Source organism: Arvicola amphibius, chromosome 7 (assembly GCF_903992535.2).
Source record: "Arvicola amphibius chromosome 7, mArvAmp1.2, whole genome shotgun sequence".
Taxonomy (NCBI): Eukaryota; Metazoa; Chordata; class Mammalia; order Rodentia; family Cricetidae; genus Arvicola; species Arvicola amphibius.
In genome coordinates, this window is record NC_052053.1 from 38,489,291 (window position 1) to 38,514,521 (window position 25,231).

At 36.0% G+C, this 25,231-nt stretch overlaps 1 protein-coding gene across 1 annotated transcript in view; it reads left to right on the forward strand.

The window, feature by feature from the left end:
• The window catches only part of Lrp1b (LDL receptor related protein 1B), a 1,542,993-nt gene that overhangs the window by 389,498 nt on the left and 1,128,264 nt on the right, over window positions 1-25,231 (forward strand). Inside the window, exon 3 of the mRNA XM_042055373.1 lies at window positions 5,589-5,726. Within this exon, the coding sequence (XP_041911307.1) occupies window positions 5,589-5,726 (138 nt within the window). The remainder of the gene's footprint in view (window positions 1-5,588; window positions 5,727-25,231) is intronic.

Here is a 25,231-nt window from a genome sequence, read left to right on the forward strand (position 1 = left end):
GATATATTGACATTAAGCATGTGTTTTAAAATATCTATAGAAAGTTAATTTTAAGGTAATTGTCCATAGGCTTAGGAGTTATGGGGCCTTAAAATAATAAAGAGAAAATGATCACAGCATTAAATATTCCACAGCTCGAGTTCTGAGACACCCTACAAATAGAAAAAAATCCCATATCTTCTGCAATATTAAACTTTACTTAATACCGATTTTCACATGGTTCTAAAAACTATATTAAGTTTTCAATATTTAAATGAATATGCAAACAAAATCCAAAACTTTCTTGTTTTAAGCTTCTTGCTCTTATAATCTCATGTGTTTCTATTTGAAATTATTTCTCAGTTGATATATTTATAGACTACATTTATATACATGCTCTCCTTTCTGCAATGTGATGCACCGTACTTTAAGTTGTGGGAAAAGAAATGAAAGCACTTGTTCTCAGTAAGTTGTTGCAGAATTGCCTTTATGGCACAGTTCATGAAAAATTCAGAGATCTAGACATCACAAAAAGTAAAACGTTAATATAGGCAGTGTCATTGAAAGTTCACTTCATGGAGAGCATTGGCATTTCCCAAAGAGCTTGTCCTTACCCAGTGTATCAAACGAAACCCAGAATTTCATTTGCACCTATTACAATTTTCTAATGTAGATGCTATCACTACTCCTACTTTTCAGTGGGGTAAGAATAGTACTAAGTTTAGATGACTACTGAGCAACTATGAAAACAAACGCACATGTTGGTCTCTGATCTAATGCACTCTCCACTCTGTTGCACAGTTTGTGAAGTAAACGTGAGGCTGTGGGCAAGGTTAAAATTTGCATTGAAGGATTGGGTGGGGCAAAGGAAAAAGCAAACGAATGACACATGGTATAAATTTCAATATTAGTTGTAAGAAATGCTCATTAAATTTCAATTAGATAATGAAATCAAGTCAAGACATTTTGTTTAGATTTGGCCAGAAATTAAGAATCATTATAAATTGAATGTAGTCACAGGGTGAAATTTCTATTAGTGGAAACTTTTCAATGATTTGTGTTAATGGGAGAAAAAATTACGTTCTTATATGTCAGAAGAAAAATAGAAATTAGCAGTGTTCTATTCTCTGGGTTCTTTCAAACAACTGACCTTCAAGTGGACATTGTATGTTATGCTGTGTCAGGAGATGGTACCATGAGGATGAAAAAGAAATAATTCCTAATATCAGATCTCACAGTCTGATGTTAAAGCAAACTGCTGGGAAATAAGAGCCTTGGACCAATTCCAAGTGATGGACTGCAGCATGGAGACCTTTCAGGACAAACAGCGATCATATGCCAATGTCAATGCTTCTCTCTAGGCTGAGGATGTTCAGAAGACATATGTAATGTGGATGTGTATTTAGGAATGCTAAAATTAATGGAGGAGCAAAGATCCACAGTAACGTGGTTAAGTCCAAGTGGCAGGAGATAGAAAAGTAGGGTACAGATTTCAACAGGAAACCAGGGAAGTTACTGAAAGAATCTGGGTCCCTCTGGTTCACTGTGAACCAAAGTACAATTTAAAATTTAGTTGTACAATTTACTAATTGAGAAGGTCCCATAAATAATGTATAGTAGGTCTTATTGGACATAATTTAAGTTCCCATAAGGATGACCATTTTCCTTTTTGTGCTAGACCTTTTGGAATTTTTTTCCTGTTACAGGTTAATCTTTCTTCAGCTGAGGAAAACTAAATCATCAGAATGCTGAGAGTGGAGCAAAGCCAGAGAACAGGCGCGAAGCACGTAAAATCTCAATGCTGAAAATATGTTTAACGATGTATTTTTAAATAGACAACACGACTGTTATTTGAAAAATATTCACTTAGCAAAAATATCATTATTATTGTGTACAGATTAAGAGTATATAATTGAATTACAGAAAGAGTACAAAGGACCAACGGAAAATTATCCCTGGAAAAGACAACAAGGGTGAATCTTAGTAGCACAAGGAGGAGAAAGTGGGTGGTAAGAGCAGCCTGCAGGGGGAGTTTGGCATTGGGCACTGATGCTGTTTCTGCTGCAACCATTATCTGTTCAACTAATTGCAAAACAAATTCAACATCATTAGTCAGACAAACATTTGATGTGACTGTGTCTTTTCTTACACCTTATTACTGAACAAAGAAAATTATTTTCTTCATATTCAAAACATATTTTAGTTTTTAAAAGAATACAGAAGAATTACATTGGCCTAGGAGGTTAGGCAGTTGTGAAGCAAGACTTAGTTTTAAAAGTGAAGTCTATTTCAATGAATTGGGCAACGTATAGAATTTCAAGACCAAATACTATTTGGGAGTATTGCTATAATATAGACGATTTTAAGGAGAAATATATTTTTAACTGTTGTATTTAAAATATTATTATAGTACTTAGTAACCTGAACTTATCTTTAGTGAATTAGAAGTGTTTAGGCTAAAGAAAAAATTAATGTGATGAAGATTCTCTTTGTATTTTTGAAATTCTCAGTTGTTACTTGGTCTTATCCCCACCCCACCCAATCCCAGTACCTTTAACTCCTTGTGATCCAGCAATTGGAACAGCAGTGCCAGATGTATTAATATCCTGGATTCAAACATCTGTTATGTCATATTGGTGATGTTCATGAGTGACTTCAGGAAGTATTGTAGATCTCAGCGATGCACACAGCCTTCCTTGCTACATGCTTCTTTTTCATATAGATGAAAAGTGGAAGCTATGATCACATTGCTTTCTCTCTTCATTCTTGGTAGAATTACAAGATTATCATGGAGTTATTCTCACTTGCAATAAAATAGAATATCATGAATGTATTTTGCCACAATATACAACATACCCATAGTGTCTGCATTCAAGGAAGGTTTAGACTGATGAATGCATTGCTGTCTCACATTTAATTTTCAAGACTTACTTTATAACTGTTGATAATATATATTTATAGCTTCATAACTTTAAGTGTACATTTCATGTTAAGCTTATAAATATTACTTGAAATATTTATAAAATTAATGCTATATTTGCCTTTATATATCTGGGTGCCCACACCTGGGTTTCCATGTATTGTATATGTAGGTGTGTGAATTTTGCTCTGTTCCAATTAAATAACTCTGACACTGATCAAAGGATTTAAGATACTATTTTACCCAGCGGCGAACTTAACTCTCAAAGAGGGGGACCATCTTTACAAAGAACCTCAGTTTTTATACAACTTTCTTGATATACTTTAGTATGAGATTTGTGGAAGGATAGACTGAATCCTAGCCTGCCAAGCAAGCTCTAGCTACATTGTCATTTCCATGGCAACAGTTGAAGGGAAGGCAAAAGGGAAGACTCCCCCAGGTGGTGAACAACAAAAGCACATATTTCCCTGTTTCGGACCAGCTTCTCGCTTGATTCCCTGCGTTAGCACTGAGTCTCATAGTTCTATATCTTGTTTTCCAATAATTAAGATATGTTTCAGTTTTTGCAGTTTGTAAAAGGGTGGGCATGACTTCTGGACCCCAGCATGTCTTTGTTTTCTGCCTTCTTCTTTAGTTCTATGAATATCTTAAAATAAATAGATGGCCAAACTTTCCTTGTCTCACTCAGATATTATTTTTCATTGAACAATTACAAGTTTTAACTATTAATTCATTTCTATTTTCTTACTATAAAGATTTAAAAATCTCTCAAAAATATATACTCATTTGGAATTTCAAAAATATCAGTATATATCACTGGCCTAAATACCAATTTGACATTTATGCCTAGTTTTTCACTTTTAAAGAAAAACAATTAATTTTTTGAAATCCTTATAACTATTAAACATAGATACATATAACATCATAATTTTGCTTTAACTTAATTTTTGTCATGTTAATTTTCAACTATGACTTGTAATACTTAGAAAAATCAGTGTTTCATTTTCCTTTTTTATCTGTTCTGAACACAAACACATTTGTACTTATGAATATATATATCCATGCATAGACTGTTGAAAAAGACAGGTAGTTTTAGAAATAGTGATTAATTGAGTTCATGAACTATTATAATAAAATACATTTCACATTCTTGGCAAGAGGTATATTACAAACTAGCAAACTTTATCGAAGAAATTATGTAAATATACCTCAGAATTTTAGAGAATTCTGCCAGTGGCAACATTTCAGCCAATGTACAAAATATTTATTAGTTCTTTGCTAATTTGGTACAATGTGTTTTGATAATATTCCTCTCCCTTCATCTCCCTTCAGATACACTTTCTTTCCTACTTATCCAATATCGAATCTGTTTTTCTTCAAGTCCAATGTATCTTGGCCCTATGTCTGAGGACATGTGGTCTTCCACTGGAGAACAGTCAACTTCTCAGTGTCTCACCTAAATAAAACTGACTTGGTTTCTCCTAGTAGTTATCAGCTCCTGCTAGTTCCATGGCTAACTGTGGAACTTCATTCCCAACAGTGTTCTCCATGCTGGGATTAGCTCTATATGGCGTGTGGACAGTTCTTGTGCATGCCATCACAATACTCTGAGTTCACACATGCAGTTGTCTTGTTCTGTCTGGCAGACTATGTTTTCCTGTAGTCACACACCATCTTTATATTTTACACTCTTCCTGGTTCTTCTTTAATAATGACTCCTAAGCCCTGGGAGAAAGGAATGTAATAGGGATGCCCCACTTAAGTCAGAGCATTCCATGGTCTTTTATTTTACTCTTTGCACCTTGCCAAGTGTGAGTTCCTGTGTTAATAATCGTTTGCTGGAAAAAGAAGTATCTCTTATGAGTATTGAGAGACATATTAATCTATGGGTATAATGGTAAGTCATGAGGAATCATTTTATAAATGCTAAAATGCAAAAGTTTGGAAGTAAACAGTTTTTATGAAAGAAATGAATCATGTAAACCTATAATTTCTTTTTGATAAAAATTTAAAAGTATGTTAAACTGTTATCAGTATTAGTTTCTATTTCTTTATGTAATATATTTTTTTCTTTCTTATTCATTATAAGCACCCTCTTCTGCGGTTTTCATAATTTCACATGACCCTGGCTATTTCTTTATTATTACTTTGTCTCATTTAAGTAGTGAGAGTAAAAATACAACCATGTCAGTTCTCCTCCTTTAGTTTACAACAGAAAGAAAGGTTTTTGTAAAGGGCAGCTCTCAGTGCTAGAACATTCTTTATTTAGCCATGATAATAGCCCTCACTTGGTACTCAAATTAAATCTAAAATGATGTATTGAGGAAAAAATTGTCATTAACCAACTTTCCCAATTAAGTTAAGACTGAAGAAGTTTGACATCCTCATCAAATTTATCTAGGAATAAGAAACAGAGACTATGAATCCTTGGCTTGCAAACCATGTTGTTTTAATGGTTGAGAAGAGTATTTGTGTTTTATGGAATTATTTTAAAAACATATGAACTTTCATATGCTTTATATCTTTTCAAATGAGTTTCTGTTCACATAGGCAATCTGGAAGTGTTTGAAGTCAGAGCTGTGATCTCGTAGTGTTGCCTGCAGTTTGGTTTCCTAATTCAAACTATTAATTTTTGCACTCAAAAAAAAAATAAAGCTAAATACAGACTTTTCTTTCCTCTCACCTATAGGTCCCAAGGAGGTGGAGATCAAGTGCCCCTTGAATCACGTTGTTTGTCCTGGAGCTGGTGCGTGTGTCCATTTGTCTCAGCTGTGCAATGGGATGGTCGACTGCCCGAATGGCTCTGATGAGGGAGCACATTGTAAGGGTGAGTCTGCTGGAAACAATGCGACAGCTGAAGCAGTAAACCTTGTGTAGTCATAAAAATTCAAAGAGAAGTCCAACCCTCCTTTTCTTTCAACTATAGGTGGGGGTGGGGTGGGGGGAGGAGAGAGAGAGAGAGAGAGAGAGAGAGAGAAGATTTTGTTGCCAGTCTCTCAGTATAAAGTTCAAAAGTATAATTATCACAGTTTCTTGAAAAACATGTTAGCAAACACATACCCAGACTTTGAAGCTGGGATTTTTTTTTTTTTTTTTTTTTTTTGGTTTTTCGAGACAGGGTTTCCCTGTAGTTTCTAGAGCCTGTCCTGGAACTAGCTCTTGTAGACCAGGCTGGCCTCGAACTCAGAGATCTGCCTGCCTCTGCCTCCCGAGTGCTGGGATTAAAGGCGTGCGCCACCACTGCCCGGCTGAAGCTGGGATTTTAAAGAAAAAAAAAAATATTTCACATAAAATTGCTCTATTCAGTATAGGAGAATAAGGAGTCATTATCACAATAGATTTACACCCCACAAGCCTGTTTATTTTATCTTTGTCTTAAACAAAATAACAGGAATGCTCCTACCATTTTGTATTCAAATACATGTATTCATGGGAAATATTTTCTTTAATACCAGTTCTGTCCTACTATACTATTAACTTCCTTTCAGTTTTAATGTTTTTAAATATCAGCCTCTAATTTCTACATAGATATGAGAGAAAAATCGAAATAAAGAGATATTAAAATATAAGTAGATTTGAAGCATTCTAAAAGCTAGGAATGGAATACAGGGACTTAAAGATGAGATTAAGAAGCAAAAGAGCCTGTGAAGTTACAGGGCATGCGGCCAGCCTTGGATAAAAGAAGAAACCTCCCACATCTATCCCTATTCTTAATTGACCTCACCACAGGTGATAAGAGTACATATCAGGGCAAGGGCAGGATGTATGCCTGCACCTATGGGGACTTGTTCTAAATATCTTACTTTATGTACATGTGTTTTAAAACCAGTCCCCTTGTCCCCAAATTTTTGCCACACGGTTACCCACCATCTGGTAGGAAGGCGCACACTAAGGTTGACGACAGCTATGAGCGGCCACCACTTCTTCTGTTGCTCTATGTCCACTCCTTCCGGATCAGGTGAAGGGAAGTACTGGAACTTCTTGGTAGGGATGGAAAGGAGGGAGACTTGCATGAAAGGACCTTCAGAACACGAGTGAATCTTTGTAAACAGATTACACTGGTTGCACTGGGACAAAGTCTGCTTTCTCAAGATGGGCCCTGGAAAGGAGGGACAGGATCAAACATCTCCACAATAGGTCACTGAAGTAGGATGTAAACAAGAATATGTTCCTCATCTTAGGGTTAGTGAGAACCATGGGCTAGAGGAGATGTGAGAACGCTGGGGAGACATTGTTGACTAAATGCATGAGTGATGAAGAGGGATTGCACTCTTGGTGAGGATGAGTTGGGGTTTCCGGCACACATATTAGGGAGCTCATAGTTGCCTGTAACTCCAACTCTAGGCAATTGGATGATATACATATGGATCCAAACATGTGTACATGCAAACTCACACACAAAGAGAAATATCAAAATATTGGAGAGGCAGTGACATAGGAAAAGTCACCAGACAGCAAATTTCTAATTTTTCTCAGAGGAACTTATCTATCTACATCTACAATGATCTCCAGAATGTTCACACTTAGGGACTGCCGAAGTAGACTTAGACAGGTGGACTTAACTATAAGCAATACAGGCAAATATTTGTGTTTATGTCAGAAAAAGGTCCTCCCAGTTGCTTCTCTGTAATGTATTATATAGAATAGTAGGATCAAGGCTAAAAGATATGCCATTCTAGACTGAGTGACCAAAACCTTTTTCATTGAGAGGATAAATTCAGAACTGTGTGTATGGACAGAACATATCAGAAAACATTAAATTTGTGTCTTGTATGTGGTGTGCTTTAAAGAAGCCACATGGATATTTTGTCAGCACAATGATTTTGTATAAAATCAGGTCTCTCTGCCCACATTCAGAGTGCTTCCTCCTTATTGATGAAAAACATGGTTCTGAATTATTTCCAAATGCCATCCCTATCCAGTATCTAGGGACCTTTCTGATACAAAGTAAGAAAAGAAGTACCTAAGTACACTCTGCATTGCTGTGCTGAGCCCTTTTTTCTGAATTATGTCTCCTAACATTGCTGTTTTTTTTAAATGTCTGTTGCATTCAGAGCATGTACTCTAATTTAAATAATTACACACAAAGCCTAAGCCATGACTAAGAAATGAATTTGGCTCTTTCTTCTAATAAATGATTCAAAGTACATTTGGTGGGGTATTTGTAGTCTTTATGAAAATTAATAATAAGTAAAGCTTAAAGATTTGAACATTATGTTCTGGTCTTGGGAATGCTTTTGTGTTTAGTGAATTGTTTTCTGAATGTTTCCTGGCGAAATCAATTCCTTTCTAGTCAAAATAATGAAAAAATATCTATTATTAATGATTTTCTGTAACACAGATATTTTAATCTCCATAATTTTGTTCCAATTGATGGAAAAATGGATTTTTATAAGGGCATAGTTATATACAGGAATTTGCTTGTAAGATATTTAACAATAAGCACTGGTAAAATAGCATCATTATATTTTCAAAATTGCATCTCTTCCTACACAGTATTTCATAGTAGTAGCAATATTACTTGTCTAAGTGTAGCAGCAATAAAAGAAATGTACTAAAGTTTGAGATCTGCTTTCGAACATAGAAAGCGCTAGAAGGAACTGACAGAGATCAGATCACAGCGTGCATAAAATCACAATATTGAGTTTGACCTTCCTAGGATACTTGATTATGTCCATATTTTGGTTGAGTATTTGAAAGCGGGATTCTTTACAATTCTCCATCAAGTTAGTTTACATTAGCAGTGCAAGGAAGCAGCGAATGTAGATACAAGTGGAGATGGCATTCCCCAGTCACGATCAGCTCCTAGTCTGTTAAAACAGTATCAACACTCTGTAAATCACTGAAGACAATTCTGTCAAACTCCATGTCCCTAGGAAAACACAACTATGCCATCCATACAGTTTCATTTTAGCAAGTAGTTAGGGTCCTTTGAAACCTAAGGAGACTGACATCTGAGGTGTTGTAATCTTTAAGAAATGAAACCTTCTGACAAGAAATAATTACCTCCCCAGCTGAGTATATGCACAGATATGCCACACAAATCTTTTGCAAGTTTTACTTTTTTTTCTGATCCTGTCTCTGGGTAGCTTTGGGCCCACTATATACATAATTGGTGTATTTATCCAAAAATATATTAAAAATATTCTCTTATATGTACATTTATTTCTTTGAAATAAGCGTATTAATTTTTAATTGCACCCAGTCCTTACTTAAGAAAACTGGGATTCATCCCTAGTAATATATGCTCCTTCATCTTCAGCCGTTTGTCAAGAATTCCCATGCATTGACTACAGAGACTAAACTGAACATTTAAAATGGCTAGCTGCCTTTTTATCTTTCGTTTTGTTATCCACAGAACTTAAGTCTTGTGATAAAGAGTTTCTTTTAAAGCCTTCTGGAGAGACTTAACTAAGAAACTCTTTCAGAATGGGTTAAGGTAAACGGTGGCTTTTATTTTCTGCAATGATTAACCATGGGAAATTTAGCAATCTTTTATCCTTCTTGTTCAAGTGCCTTATGTATTCCAATTTTCCTCAAACAGAATTAATCTGAAAATATGAACTTGGAGCCCAAATATTCCCATCCCATATTTCAGGATGCAAAAATTTTATCTTGATTTATTGCTTCACCAGTCATTCTTTTTTTGTTGTTTTTAATAGGCTCAGTTTTAGAACAAATGTTATGTATAGATCAGGCCAGTTTAGAGATAAGGCTAGGATTAACTATGGGGCTGGGCTTAGGGTAAGGGCTGAGGTTGTGTTTAGGATAAGTGCTAGGATTAGAGATAGGGCTACGAGGAGGTTTAAAATATGGGGTATGGACTACTGTAAGGCTGGGACTAGGGCTAACTCAGCACTCATAGTAATTCTAACATTATCTTCAGAATGTAATGACGCATTTCGAACCTTCTAGAAAAGATGGGAGGTAAGGTACTAAGGAAGGTGATATGAGAGAAGAAAGGAAGAAACTAAGGATCTGGTGCAAACATTTGAGGTGGTTTTATGTCCACTCTTCTACCAATCCATCTTCTTCAACTACCAGTTTACCTATCCAAAACAAAAAATATAGAACATAATATATGTGGAAATATTAGAGAAGACCAATTTCATAGCCATGGTGGCTTCCACTGTGGGAAATGGGGGTGGGAAATCACTATTGTCTGCTCAGGTGACACGAAACATTCAGAACCTTGTAGATTGCAAGTCATAATAGCATAGACATATATAATCACAGAACAGGAAAGGTGGAACTGCTGATGTATTTGGGACCCAGGCTGGTCTACAGAGGAGATACTGTTTCTAAAATCCTCTAATTAATCCATCAACAAAGCAATCAAACCCAGAGACACAAACAAATAAACAAAAAGCCAATTGTGAAGAAAGAAACACAGTCTTGGCTTGTAAGATCAGACCACTTGTGTTTCAGAAAGGTTTTCTGTTTTTTGTGCTCGGTTGTGGGAAAGAGATAAGACTGCCTAAACCCTGTCTCAGGTTTAAGAATTTTTTCTTAGAGATTAATTTTAAGAATTGAATTAGAAAAAAATGCTCTAACATTTGATCCTAGTTGATTTCCAGAACAATTTTTGTCCCAGAAACAAAACAATAATCCTCCTAAAGGGCTTGGGAAATGGCTAGCAAGCAATGAAGGACCTTGCCACACAAGTCCCAGCACCTTGTAAAATCTCAGGGTACAATGATGTATACCTGTAGTCTCAGCACTGGGGAGAAAGAAACTGCAGAATTCATAGGGCTCCCTGGAGAAGCAGTCTAACTTAATGAATGATATTGAAGTTCAATAAAAGACCCCAAAACAAAACCACAAAGTAGAGAATGGTTAAAGAAGACATTCGACATCGTAGTCCATGCACAATCATATTTATGCACATACAAACAAATGTGCACACTCCCTAGAAAGAATAATTCTTTTTATCAATAAATTATCATTTTTATAAATGTCAGTTGTTCCATAAGATTTACATATTAATGAAGTTTTGTAATATTTCACACATGTCCACAGTATATAGTCTTCAAAAGAAGGTAATATTGTTTATACTGGAAAATAATAGATACATAAAATTAGAATGGTTTACTATTGAAAAATGTGCTAGTATATAGCCACTTTGTGCATGGATATACATAGAAACATATGCATATTCATTTATTATAGAAGTATGCGCACTTATTTTAGAGTCACAGTTCTAAAAATACTATTTAATTTAAAATATGCTTCTATGTTCTTGATGGAGAAAATGCAGCTCTCACCTTAAATGGAATAAGAGGCAGCTTATTCCAGAGCTAAATCTGAGTGAGCATGGCCCTGGAATATAGATTTATATGCTCTCAAATTCTATGTTCCCATGTAGAAGCAGTTTCAGGAAAATTTTAAAGCAACAAAACCAAAAAGGCATAAATAAAGACACTTTTAAAATACATTTGTGGAAACAGGGCATTAGGAGCAGCATGGGGGAAGATCTTCTAAAAACTTCAGATGCCTACTACTGATGACATTCTTAGAATTTGGGCATACAGAAGATTGTGCTCTGCTAAGGTAGTAGCTTCTAAAATGTTTTCATCTGCGAGTCATGTTAGGGCTAACAAAGCGGAGGACAAGGGAGAGATAGCTATTCATGGGACCAAAGCTAGACCAATATAAGGTAACTATCCTCGGGCCTGCTGCAACCCAAAATCTCTACATAACTGCAGTTGCAATGAATCAATCAGTCCAGGAATTCTCACTGGTAATATTGATAGCTTACTTCTGAAAATGCATTTTCCAGGTGTGGTTCCAAAGCTATTGGTCTATGAGAGGCAACACAGCACACGGTTCAGGAATCAATTTGTCTCCGTTTTCCTACCATCGTCAGCCTATGAATCACCTTAGATCTTTAGGCTTTGCAGAAAGCATATTTTATGTTTGAAACATATTGCTTGCCTGGCATTCAAATCACACCACTCTCTTTGAATATGTTGACCTTTTGAGACAATTGGCTAGTCAATTAGCTCAGTGCTGAAAAACAGTGGCTAATTACCTTATGTTACAACTCATAATTCAAAGGATAACTAATCCAGAGGAATTCCTTTGGATAACTTTATATCTTATATTAATATTGATTCATAATAAATTCCTAATCTTTCTCCAAGCATACCAAACTTGAAGACTAATTTTTAAATAAAAATTAATCATTTGAAAAAATAGGTATCAATGTAGTAATTGTTTATAACTGAGGCTAAAATAAAAGACAGAGCCACAGAGATGGTTCCATTATGTGAAAGCAGATGACCAGAATTCAATTCCAGCACCCACATGGTGGTTCATACCATCAATAATTCAAGATCCAGGGAATGTAATGCCCTCTTCTGACTTCCTCAGGCATCAGGCACATGTGTGGTGCACAAACATACTTGCAACACACTTGCAAGAAAAGCATTTATAACCATCAAATAAATTGTTTAACTAATTTTTATTATAGAAAATTTGATTCATAAAATAAATTAACTAAAACATTTTAAGATAAGATTATTTCCTTATCTATATGTTTATTTATTTGTATCTTTGTTTAATTCTTTGTTTTCAACTCATTAACTTAAAACTCCAGATCCTCCAGCCTGAGAGCCTCCTTTGCTGGGATTCTAGTCACGGTCTTCTCTGGCTTCTTTCTACAATTCTTGGGATTAACCTAAGTGCTGTATCAAGGGAGTCCCAACCTCAGCCCAAACAAGATCTTTATGCACCAATCATTTAAGATTCTACTTCTCTCTTAAAACAGTATTTTTTAAATAGTTATAATAACATATTTCTATGTTTTGATTCAGTCTTTACCCTAGATGGAATCTTGGTGTATCATATGCTTCCAACTGTTGCTCAATTGCCTTTATTTTAAATCCTGCTTTAAGATTTACAATTAAGAAATGTGTCATGCTACACCCATGAAATGTTCATTGTATTTGCTACTTCATGTCTGTAGGAATAGAATTAATAATAACTTTGATGTGGACCTTTAGCTCCTGGGTAAAGAGCTATTATTATGGGCATTTTCCAAAAATACCAAACTTCTTAGATAGAATTCTTAAAGACTTTCCTAGTGGTTTGACGTAACGCTTGCCCAGTATTTCTGAAGCTCTGCATTTAATCCTTATAAGGAAAATTAGAGAAAAAGAGACATAGGTGGAAAAGAAATTAAATAAGATGTAAGTCAATTTCTTCACCCATACTAATCTTTCCTTAAAAGAAAAGAAATATTAACTATTTTAATAGGGTTTTTAAATAAGTTAATTCATATGAATATTCATAGGCTTTGGGAGTAATTATTTATCCTTATACTTCTATCATGCATCCTTCCTCATATAATAAAAAAGACATGACATATAATAATTTATATATGATCAAATGAAGTTTTAAAATGTGCCAGTAAAAAAGTGAAAGACTCCCTCTAGCTCCTTCATTAACATGAGTTAAATTTTTACAAAGCACTGATAATGTTCCAGACTTCTATCTAAGCTTGCAATTTGGAATGTTCTACCTTCACGGTGCTTATATGGTATAGTGGGGAGAGGTAAAAATGGCTGAGGAGGAATACAATGAGGAATATCTAATTTTGTTTTCAGGAATGCAAAGAGATTTCCCAACAGAGCTGATGACTGATTTGCATGCCACTCCAAGAATTGTATATGCCAATGAAGAAAATATGAGCATTCAAAACCAGGGCTCTGTTTGTTTCAAATGAATGTATGACTGAGCACTGGATGCTCTGGAGAGCTCTGAGTTCTTTGGAAAGAATGAAGGATGAAGGAATAAAAATGAAGACCTATGACCTTGAAACTGAAATGAAGTATTAGCAGACAAAGAGCAATTACATTTGAATAAGGATGCACGATGCACGCAGCACAGCCCATTTAAAATGCATTGCCATTGCATAAAACAGAAAAGGGCAGGAGAGTAAAAAGTGTTACTAGAATGTGTGCACAATGGAATTATAAGGGTGCCATCCCATTGTGTTTAAATACTGAGCAGATGGAGGCTAGAATATTTGCATCTTTGTACCGAGTCAGGTTGATGATTCTTAGAAAAACAATAAGTACATTTAACAGCCACAAGACAAGGAGCTGAAGGGTCCTCTGTTCTGATTTTCCTCAGCCTCCACCTTATGTATTTTTGTTTAATGTGTCACTTAGATGGAGAACACCTAAGTGAAGGTCAAGGAGGAAGCCCTGGGCTGTCCTGTTCAGGGAATTCTTTTTCGGATGAAAGTTGATCATTTGAAAGATATATTTACTATTTATAGTCACTAGGTCCCTGCCTTTGGTAAGGTACTAACGTTCAACATTGTGATGCTTAAATTTTGTCTTCTTGTTCAACTTTGGAAAATATTGAGTGTTTTAATATTCAAAAGTATGAATTGAAAGCCTGTCACTCAACTACCAACTGTGAGGCCAAATCTCCTATGATTCATTATTGCATTTCTGACACACACAGCGTGATATTCTAAAGAACAAGGAATTCAAGCAGGATGCTGAGATTGAACTGTATCCTCCGGACTCACACAGAATGCCACTTAAGAGCAGGGATTAAGCTATGACCTTGAGTTTTTGTTTGCTAGTTGTCTCTAGTGGAAAGTGCATAAAATCTTCATGCTTCAGCGTTCCTCCAGACCCAGTCTCCAGCCAGCAAGGTGAAAGGGAGAAAATCAACTGAGAGACAAATTTGAACTAACTCTATATTCCCTGTCAGTTTTATTAATTGAAGGAAAAGAAAGCAATGTGCTGAGTGAACAACAAACTGAACAATCGTATAACAAGCATGAATCCAATGTCATCATCTGATTCACTGTTCTGTCCTTGGAGAAAAAGCAGTGATTCCACAAACTTGGGAATTTAACGTTCAGAGAGTGATCTGGAAGATATAACAATTCTCTGAATAATGTTTTGAAATTTGAATTTAAAATAATGTGATATCCCTGTGACAAGAATTAACGTATTATTATTTAAAATGAGTTATAATTTTCAGAGCAAAAGCTGGAATTATAGAAAGTCTTAAAGATTTACGAATAAGTTAAGGTCTCTGTGACTAAATACCATGACTCTAGAAACTTAAAGGGGAAGGGTTTATTTTGGCTCTCAGCTGCAGGCAGCCGTCCATTGTGGCAGGGTAGTCAGGCAGCTGGCATACCTCAGCTCCATTCCAGAAGAAGGTCCTGATGAGCGTCCATGCTCAGATCCCATCATCATTCTTGTGTTGTTTAGGATTCCTGTTCAGAGAATGGGGCTGACTGTTTAGTGTAGGTCCTCTCAGCTCCACTAAGCTTATCAAGATAACATCTCCCAGACGTAGCCAGAGATTGATTGAACTTATCTAACTAAATGCTTTGTCAAGTAGTGTTCAGAAGTGTGTCTTCTAGGAGATTCTAGATCCAGTTGACAGAAAATATTAATCATTGAAACTTCACCTCTTGTCAGGTTAACACTCCCCCCCAAAAAACTGTTAAACCAGGATATTCCATTACTTGTTTTCATAATGTAGTGGCTTTCTTTGACAATAAGGAGCATTCTATGCACATTCAAAAGACCAATTCATCTTTAGTAGTTATGAACCATGACAGAAAGGAAGTCTAAGACAATTCTGAAATTCAAGGCAATCTCTGTAGCATGAATTTTAATTGGTCTTAATAATAAAAACCCAGAGACAAATATTAGGGGTGAAAGCTGAAAGATCAGAGAAGAAGAGCAGCTAGTCAATAGTTCTTACCTCTATAAAATCTTCAGGCAGAATGGAATATCCCATCTCTACAAGTTCTCAGACTGAATGCCTTGAGCTTCTGGCTCCTCCCACCCTATATTCCTCTCTCTACTCAGCCATATCCCTTCTGGTCTCCAACCCCATAGTGTTGTTATTAAAGGCATGTGACTTGCAAGTACTAAGATTAAAGGTATATGTCACCAATGCCTGACCTCTATGGCTAACTAGTGGCATTCTCCACACTCTGATTCTCACACAAGTTTTATTTGTTATAGCACAAACACAATGTGGAGATATTTCCCTTATTTGTCTAAAACATATTCCTGTTTTTGTCTTTGTTAAAAAGGTTATAACTAACAAAAGAAAAACTATATAAAATAAGTACAATATATGTAATATATACAGGCAATAAATATATCAACAATGTCTACTCCACTTGCATTTGACAAATTCAGAGAAAATACTCTTATTATTTGTCCTGTCTGGGTGAGTCCAAAGTCTTGTACTTAATTTACTTTCTACCCTAACTTGCATTACTATCTGAAACCATCTTTGATGTCTTTCAATCTTACACACTTTACAGCTCTTTAGTGAGCTTCTTTCCGAGTCTGGTAAACAAGTAATACTATAATTACAACCAACTATCTAGTCTTCACCTACCTCAGATACTTGAAAAGAAAATAATATTAACTGAGTAAATAGGAAGTGAATGAAAATGACTTCCAAAATCTGTGAGAAATAACAGAAACTTCTGGCTGCCTGGACAGTCAACCAAGGTTCCTCTGTAACACTGGGCATCCATCTTCAGTCTACAGGCTTAGAATATTTGACAGACTTTTCTATGAAGCAGGATATTTGAAGAACTATCTTACTTTGTCTTGGTAAAGTTTGTCCTTTCTCTTACATCCTGCTTGTCCAATTTGAACATACAGCAGTTGAGGCAAAGGCACATTCTTGCAAAGAAACTTACTTTTCCCACAAAAAATGGTAAACTCCATGTGGAGTTTCTTTGATGCCTATCATCTTCCCTGAAATAGATCGGTGCTGCCAGAAAAAAGACATGTCTCCTTGTCATTAAAAAGAAACAAAAAACCAATATTATTAAAACATCTTAAATGCCATATTCTGCAGATCTCTAAAGTGATTGAAGATGACCTGTCTAAAATACATCACTTTCTACCTTGAAAAGCATACCTAATAAGTTTGATTGCAATAGATAACTTACTACTATCCTATTAGCAATAACTTTCAAGGTCTAGAAATTTGCTTTGTACTGTTAAATGAGCTGTATAGGTGCAATACCTTGAAAAAGACTAGAAATGTATATACAGCACACTCTAACAAAAACAATCTTAAATTTGTATCAATTTATAAAAATCCATATCAGTGTAAAATATTTAAAACTAGAGTTGCTTTTATGGCTTAAAAGTAACTTCAATAATCTAAATTTTATCATGTTTCTATATTTTCTTTTTTCTTTTCAGAGTAGATTTAATAATCAACCCTTATATCCTCTCATATCTGTATTCCTTTTTTTTTTCTTTACAAAACAGGAACCCTTAATCTAAACTCCTTTGTTCAGCTTTTTTTCCAGACCATTATCAATAACAACTTGTAACCAACACTCCTAAATGATGACAAATACCCATGACCCATTGAACTACCAAAACCACCCACCCTACTTCATGGGTATGTGGGTGTCCTGTTCTTAAATTTACTTCCTGATGTCTGTGGTCAATGGCATCTTTAGGGGATTGTGAAAAGAATGCGTTAATTGTGAAGTCCTAAGAGCTATTTGTATCATTTGTTGTCCAGTTTCTGCATAATGGGAAAGTGTAGGGGTTGTCCTGGTTAGAGTAGTTTGTGTAGTTTGTGAGGCTGGACCCTCTCAGCTAGCCACCTGGAAATTGTTCTGAGCAGCTTGTAGTCCAAAGGTCATTCTCGAGGTGATGTTTTTCATTTTAGTGGTGTTATCATAGTCCTGGTTTAATTGTCCTTACGGGGGTCCCCATCACCTTATTTTGCAGACTTAAGAGATTGCATTAGGTCAGATTATTCCTTTTCTTGGTAGTTTTTTTCTGGGTAGTTATCCCTTCTTTGTTGGGTCCTTATTTGTCCAAATGTCTTAAATTAACCAAGATGGTTGTTTTTATTTAACTAAAAAGACAAAAGAAAAACTCTGTCCCAACCCTAACTTTGGGCAGGTTACAAATCTAATCTTTATCAATTTTGATTTATGGTTCCTCCTGAAAATTTTGTTCTTTATTCTATAGCTATTCTATCATCCATAGCAGTATTACTTTTTACAATAGGCATTAGGTTCTTTCATTGCTCTGGGAAGGAGTTTCCTCCGCAATGGCAAGAAACAACTGAACTGAATGTGACCTGTGGGCCTGTGGGAGGTTTAAACCCCAGTGGTCTTGAGGGGTATCCTGTCTGCACAAGTCCTCAGACTGAGTGTCTTAAACTCATGTCTTTTCCAGTCTTATCATCCTCTCTCCACCCAGCCATAAACCTTCCTATCTCCACTTCCCTAATGTTGGAATTAAAGACAGGCAACTCCCAAGTACTGGGATTCAGGTATGAGTCACACTGCCAGACTGTTTCTCTTTGAGACTGGATCAATCTAGTGAAGCCCAGGGTGGCCTTGAACTCACAGAGATCCTTCTGCCTCTGCCTCCCTAGTACTAAGATTAACGGTGTGTGCCACCACTGTCTGGCCTCTATGGTTAAATAGTGACTTGCTCCATACTCTGATCCTCAGGCAAGCTTTACTTGTTATAACACAAACAAAATATCACCACATTAACTCCAAGTATGTGTGAAATCAAACCCAAGTGATCTATTTCTAACATAAAATGGTACATAGTAAACATTTCCATTCCAAAGATTGCAATAGGGGTGTAGAAAATAATGATAAAACCAAAACAAGACTAAAAACTGGCAGAGCAAACACCAGGCCTAGCAGCTCCATGTTCGACAATGGGACTGGTGATGCACTTCTGTGGTCTGCTAAGAAATTTGGAAGCCCCAGTCCCCCAGTTTTGCGATATTCAGTACACAGAGCCTCAATAGACATCCTATGGTTTTGATGTCTCCAATAACCTGGATATCTGCTGCTATCTGAGTTTCACGGAAAGGGCCTCTCTGCAAACACTCAGATCTTGGAACACACTGCCTGGCCTATTCTGTGATTTATAGAGCAAAACCCCATGCTTCTCTCAAGCTCATATTTTCACAGCTAGAGAAGAGTAAAATGTAGATGATCTTTGTCAAGTTCTACTTCCTTCTCAGATATAGGCAGACACAGAGGCAACCTTTCCTAGGCAGTTGTTTTCGATGATCGGGACACTGCCACACTTGCTTTTACAGTTCAGACTCTTTTTTTAATTTTTTAAAAAATGTCCCCTACAAAGTAAATTAGGTAATTATATTTGAGAAACTCAACTTCACTCAGGTTCTTATGCTTTGGGTAAATGAAACCAAATTCTCAATTAAAATATTATATTAATGGCCCCTAACCTAGTTCTTGGGAGAATCCAATTCCCCTTGATAACCTCAGGACTGAGACCTTCACTGTCAATGTCCCTCTAAACGTTCTACTTTCCCATGCTCCCATTCAGTCCACTAATGGTGTCTATGGTTTCTCTTTTGCCAATTTCCAAGCTCTTCCACTTTCCTTTCAGAAACCAGTTTTAAAAGCTTAAGAACCATACATAAGTTTTTCATAACAATGGCCTCGTTTCTGGAATAAACTTTTTGATTTAGTTATATTTTTTGGTTGCTGTAGTAAAAAGGTTTTGTGACATGTCTAAGGGTATGTAGACAATGATGAGGTTAGTAACCTTGTAAACATGGATCAAGTTCTTTTAGCCCTTCTGGTACATGAAAATGGACACTAAACAGACTCTAAGAACCAAGAACAGTGATGTACCACACATTCAAATTGTTACATGAAGTTGACTTCCTCAGATATAGTTCTGATTTCTAAGCTGCAGAGACTCAAACAATTTATTATACCATCTTGATTGGACATGATCACAACTGAATACTTCATTGTATTAACTGATAGTAAGAAAGAAAAAATGATGAATTGTGTGAGCCTGGTGACTTCTGGACATTTGACAAGTGCCAATTGTTTCGTTGTTATTATTTTATTTTTATTTGCTGTGGAGCTAAAGAAACATACTCATGCCTTCCCAACCTTCCTGAATGTAGCTATATATTTGGATTTAAAACACAGTAAACTTCATTTAAAAGTAATATTTTGATGAAATCAAAAAACCCAGGTTTGGGTTTTGTGGAGAATTGATATGGTTTCCTCAATTACACTTAAGATTAAAAAAAAACAGGAAATCAGGTGATTGGTATTTTCCTGCCTCCAAGGAATTGTGAGTCATGACCTCACATCTTGCTAGTTTGGGACCCTGCACTAGCCGAGTGCCAACTACAAGGAAGACAAGCCCCAAAGAGCAGTTTGCAGTGCCATTGGCTGCTATGTGGCATATTCCCACTTAAGGTGCAAAAGGAATGAAGGTAAAGATTGCCCAAGAAAAATCTATGCAGCTCACTAAGTAACTCCCGCTCTCCAGTATTCTCAGAGCAGACACACTACCTGGACTGACCCTCAGTCAGATTGCTGTAAAGTCATTCTAACAAGCTTAAATGAAGTCTGACATGAACGTGAATAGATCCAGCATGTGCTTGTGCCTTCAATGTTTTTCTGCTTATTTATCTCTTCTATCTGTACCACGTGGAAATGAAGCAAAGGGCCTTAATGATTAAAACTAAAATAACAGCCCAGCAAAACCTTCCATTCGGTGCAATGGAATATTAAGTTAACAGGGCCTGGAGGAACTTTCAGGGTGGTCCAATTCACCCATCATCCTATAGGCTGACTCAATTCAAGATTACCTCTATAACCTATCACCTCTACCTGTTTGGAGTGTCTCCAGAGAGGCAACCTTTCATGGCCATCTTTAGAAATGTGACCAGCGTGAAGCAATTTGTACTTAGTCCAAGTATTGTAAATTCACCGCACTCTGTTTCTGTTTTGCACACGTCTCCACATAGCATGAAACTTTCCATACCTCTGAACTTGTGAACTATGCCTCCCAGATAATTTAAACATGGCTTATTAACTAGTATTCTGGGTAATTAGCTGTCAAAGCCCGAATTCTGTAATATTTTGTGCTCTTTACTCCTAAATTTACGATTGTTTATTTAGGTCACATCAGCTAGAAATGGTATTTGACTTAAATAGTAGAATGAATAATCTAAAAACAAAGCTGGTTTTTTTTCCCATCACTTAAAAGGGTCCAGCAGAAGTTACTACTTGACAGGAAGTTTGCTAAGGTATTCTATGCTCCAGACTCACTCCTGCTTTCTATCCTACCACCCATTCACTACTTTTCCCATCTCCAAGGAAGCCTTGTGGTAAACCAAGGTCATTGCAGCTGAAAACATCAGGTACATATTCTAGGATGATGGTGTCATACTAAAATAGCACTACCATTAAACTGTCTCCCCTTGAAATGTTTTCATAACCTAGTGGGAAAACACTTACCTTTGTTTCCTTGATCAGAATTTTAAAGCAGACACATTGCTTGCATGAAAGCCGACATTGTGGGACGTTAAAGTAAATAAAATCTTCTTTGGTAGGAGCAGGTTTGTGTGCCGACAAAAACTATTTTGTCAACTGGACACACGTTAGAGTCAGCAAAGAGGAGGAGACCTCAACTAAAGAGTTTCGTCCATCAGATTTTCCTATGGACATGTCTGTGGGCATTTTCTTAGTTAATGATGCATGTGAGAGGGTCCAGCCCACTGTAGTTAATGTTGCCTGTGAGCAGGTGGTTGTGGATTTATAAAAGGCAATCCAGATGAACAAGTTTTAAATATGCCAAGACATATCTTAGTTTTTCTTTTCCTCCCAATGTTAAATATCCTATTTCACATGGCTTTTCCCATAAATGCATTTTTCACCAAACATATTGTACAATCAATTTAATTGCCTTTTATTTTTGGCTGATGGCTCGGTGGTATTGAAAAACTAATCTATGCTAAATATCCAACCATTGATATATACCCTTTATCCTAATTTGCTTGTCTTTAAAAGATTCTTCAGTTCTCTTTGAATTTCAGTTCCCACCTAATTACTTCTAATCACTTTGTGTGCTCTATGTATATATCTGTCAGCAAACGCCCATGATTCTGAGAGTGACAAGACCTCCATAACAAACGGACCAGGTCTAACAAAACATTACCCTGAAAATGTACTGTCAGACAGGACAGAAAGAAGCACTTAATACCCACACAAATAGCTTTAAGTTTATGCTGGCAAAGGGCGAAGAAGGCTGAAGAATTGGAATGATGCAGGGAACTCTACATGGTGTCCTTTTTCTGGATGTAAACACCTCACACATGCTTAACTTCTCTTCATGAATTATCTGGGTAAATTCAAATCCAAGTGTGTCTTGCTTATATTTTAAATGAGAAGATACGGCATGGGAAATCTCAATGGATGAGAAGAATGTTTGATTTCATATAGCTGTTTGCTTTAAGGAATACACACATGGTTCAACCAGTCAGGACATAGGCCTTATGGTAGAGCCTGAAATTTAGGAACAATGTTTCCCAAAGGCAGTCAGCAATATCTGTCAAAGATGAATTACTGTCTTTTTGTTGGTATGATTCTCAAGATTGCAAAAGGAGACTGAATGTTCATTTACCTGCTGTCCAGACCCAAATAATCACACAGAAACTGTATTAATTGCGATATTATTTGGTCAATGTCTTGAGCATTTTTCTAGCTAGCTCTTACATTTTCAATTAACCTATTTCTGTTAATCTACGTATCGGCACCAGGCTGTGACTTACTGGTAAGGATCCAGCGTCTGTGTCCTTAGGCAGCTACATGATATCTTTTTGACTTCACCTACTCTCTTTCTTTATCTCTGTTCAGATTTCCTGCCTGACTGTATTCTTCCCTGCCATAGACCAAAGCAGCTATATTCATTAAGCAATAAAAGCAACACACATACAAAAGGACATCCCAAATCGCAAGATTTTACAGTACACTATCAAGAACATAATGGGAATCCAGATGTGATTTGAAACTGCTGCTGTGTCATTGCCATCCTAACACAAAGGAAATAATTACTTGCAAAGAGGGAACGCCAGAGACTGTCTATATTTGTTTATTTCATAGTTAACCGTTCTCTCTGAAGTCTAAGCTGTCACTATTTGACTGCTAAAGCTTCGAGTTTATTTAGTAAACAACATATTTTCTTCTTTTCATCTGTGACTTTCCCTATTTTCATTTATTATTATGATTTGGGGCCTATGCATGTCTCAGTGAGAAATAAATCCCAAAGCATACACAAATCTTAACAATGCTCTAGATTGCAACAATTATTTCCTATTCAAATACAGTTGGAATATGTAATCATTCTTTTGAGGAGGCAATTATCAGTTAGTAGATGACTTAGGACCCTAAACTCTCTGATATTCTCTTGCATTTTATCAGGTGTGTACAGCACCCCCAACACTAATCTAGACAAAGACTTTCTGATAGTTTTCTAGCATAAAATATGTTTATAGCCTATCTAATGCTTTTTTTTGAGGTCAGAAAAGTGAGTTTGTGATTATGCCCTCTATAAAGATTGTTTTTTAACTTTATTTAAATCTACATAACCATAAATGGAAATCATGTCAGGTTTTCCAAATCCTTAAACTATACGACATTCTTATGTCATAGACACAATAATTACTAATACTTTGATTCATATCCAAGCACATCTTTTTATATTATATGTTGTTTTCTTTTCAGCTGTGCAAGTAGTACTTTTGTTAGTTAGGTGTTAGTTAGGGACAACTGGAAACTACTATAACAATAAGAAAGCCATGACATAGAAATCTAAACTCAATTTTCTCTTTGGAAAGGCTCATGCAATTGAGAAAATTATAGGGAAAATAGAGTGTCTTTGTCTGTTCTTATCAAACAGGAGAAGAACTTATTTTAAATGAGAGCAAATATAATACAATCACTGAAGTGATGTGTTTAAAACTCTCATAAATGTTTGGCTTTAGACATACCACTGTTAAGTTAGAATTGTTTTAAAACTCCTTCTGTGAACACCTGATTTAGTAATATAGAGCATACTAGGGGTTGTTTATCAAATCACAATTGATAAAAGATATAAGAAATTGCTGCAATAAGGAAAGATGAATGTCCTGAAAAATTAATGATAGCACATTGTACATTCAAGAGAAGAAGTTGAGGCACACAATTCATGCACACTTTATTAAAATAGATTTGAAGCTTGATAAATGAGTCCAAAGGACTAACGTTGGAGTGTAGTTAACAATCAAATGGTAGAAAATGGGCAAAATGTGACCTTCTGTGCTTTGTGGGTATCAATGCAAAGCTCACAGCTCTTATTTTAAAGGACATACAAGATTTATTTTTGAGTGTCCATGGCTCAGAAACACAGACTTTGGTTACCCCAAATTCTATGCTACAACATTGAAAGTTTCATGAACTTTTATACTTGTACAGAACATAGAAAGTCGTAAGTCAAGGACAATTTAAAATAGATAGGTGGGTACATGAGAGAGACAGGTGCAACAAGATGGGGATATTTTCTATATGCCTAAAATGCTATCTATGTTTTCAGGTTTAGTGGAATCTAGTGACTTACTACTATTATAGAGTCTAATAGATCTAATAGACAATTTAGATAATAGACAGTAATAGACATCTATTAACAACAAGATGCTAGTTCCTACATGACATAAAGATGGACAAATAATAATGGCTGTATCAGAGAGCTAGAACTATCCTAAGAGAAGGTGATTAGTCTCTTGACCTACATCATTTCAACCTCTCTACAGTCCTGCGCTCTAACCACTCAATCACTCTGTAGGCACAGGGGTCTTTTCAGGACTTCTCATTCACATGAGAGGTAATCTGAACTAAGGAAAGAAAGAAAAGTTTGACAGAAGTAATTTTCAAGATTGATTCAATCTATGTTAACTATTTTGTATTATGACAACCCAAACTCTTGTTTCATATTAGTCGTTAAATGATGAAAACGGTTTTAAGAGAAATTAAATCATGAATGGGAAAATAGTATCATGTCTCCTAAAGGGGTGTGGATGTTTGTGTTTCAGAGTCTTGCCTTCTCTGCATTGTGATATTCATGCTCTGTCACGATGGCCCACTTATGACACTGATGTCTGGGGCTGTCAGGGTTTCTCTACCTTTAGGGTGGTTACCATGCGAGCATGTGAATATAACTCCTTAGCAGGCAGCATGGACCAAAGTGGTTACCTGCACTTAGAGAAAAATAGAATGGAATATCTAGTTTAATCTTCTTAGAGGAATAGTGACAAATGTAGAAGATAAATCTGTCTGTCTATCTGAGAAAACAAGTCAAACTAAACCAAATTATTCCTTAGAATTTTTGAAAGGAGCAAAAGTCTGAAAGGACCAATTACGTTTAAGATAACACTGTACTAGTAGGAATATCCACAGTGGACCAAAAAAATGGGTAAGATTGGACATCCAAGGGACTGTGAATGAATTGGTGGTAG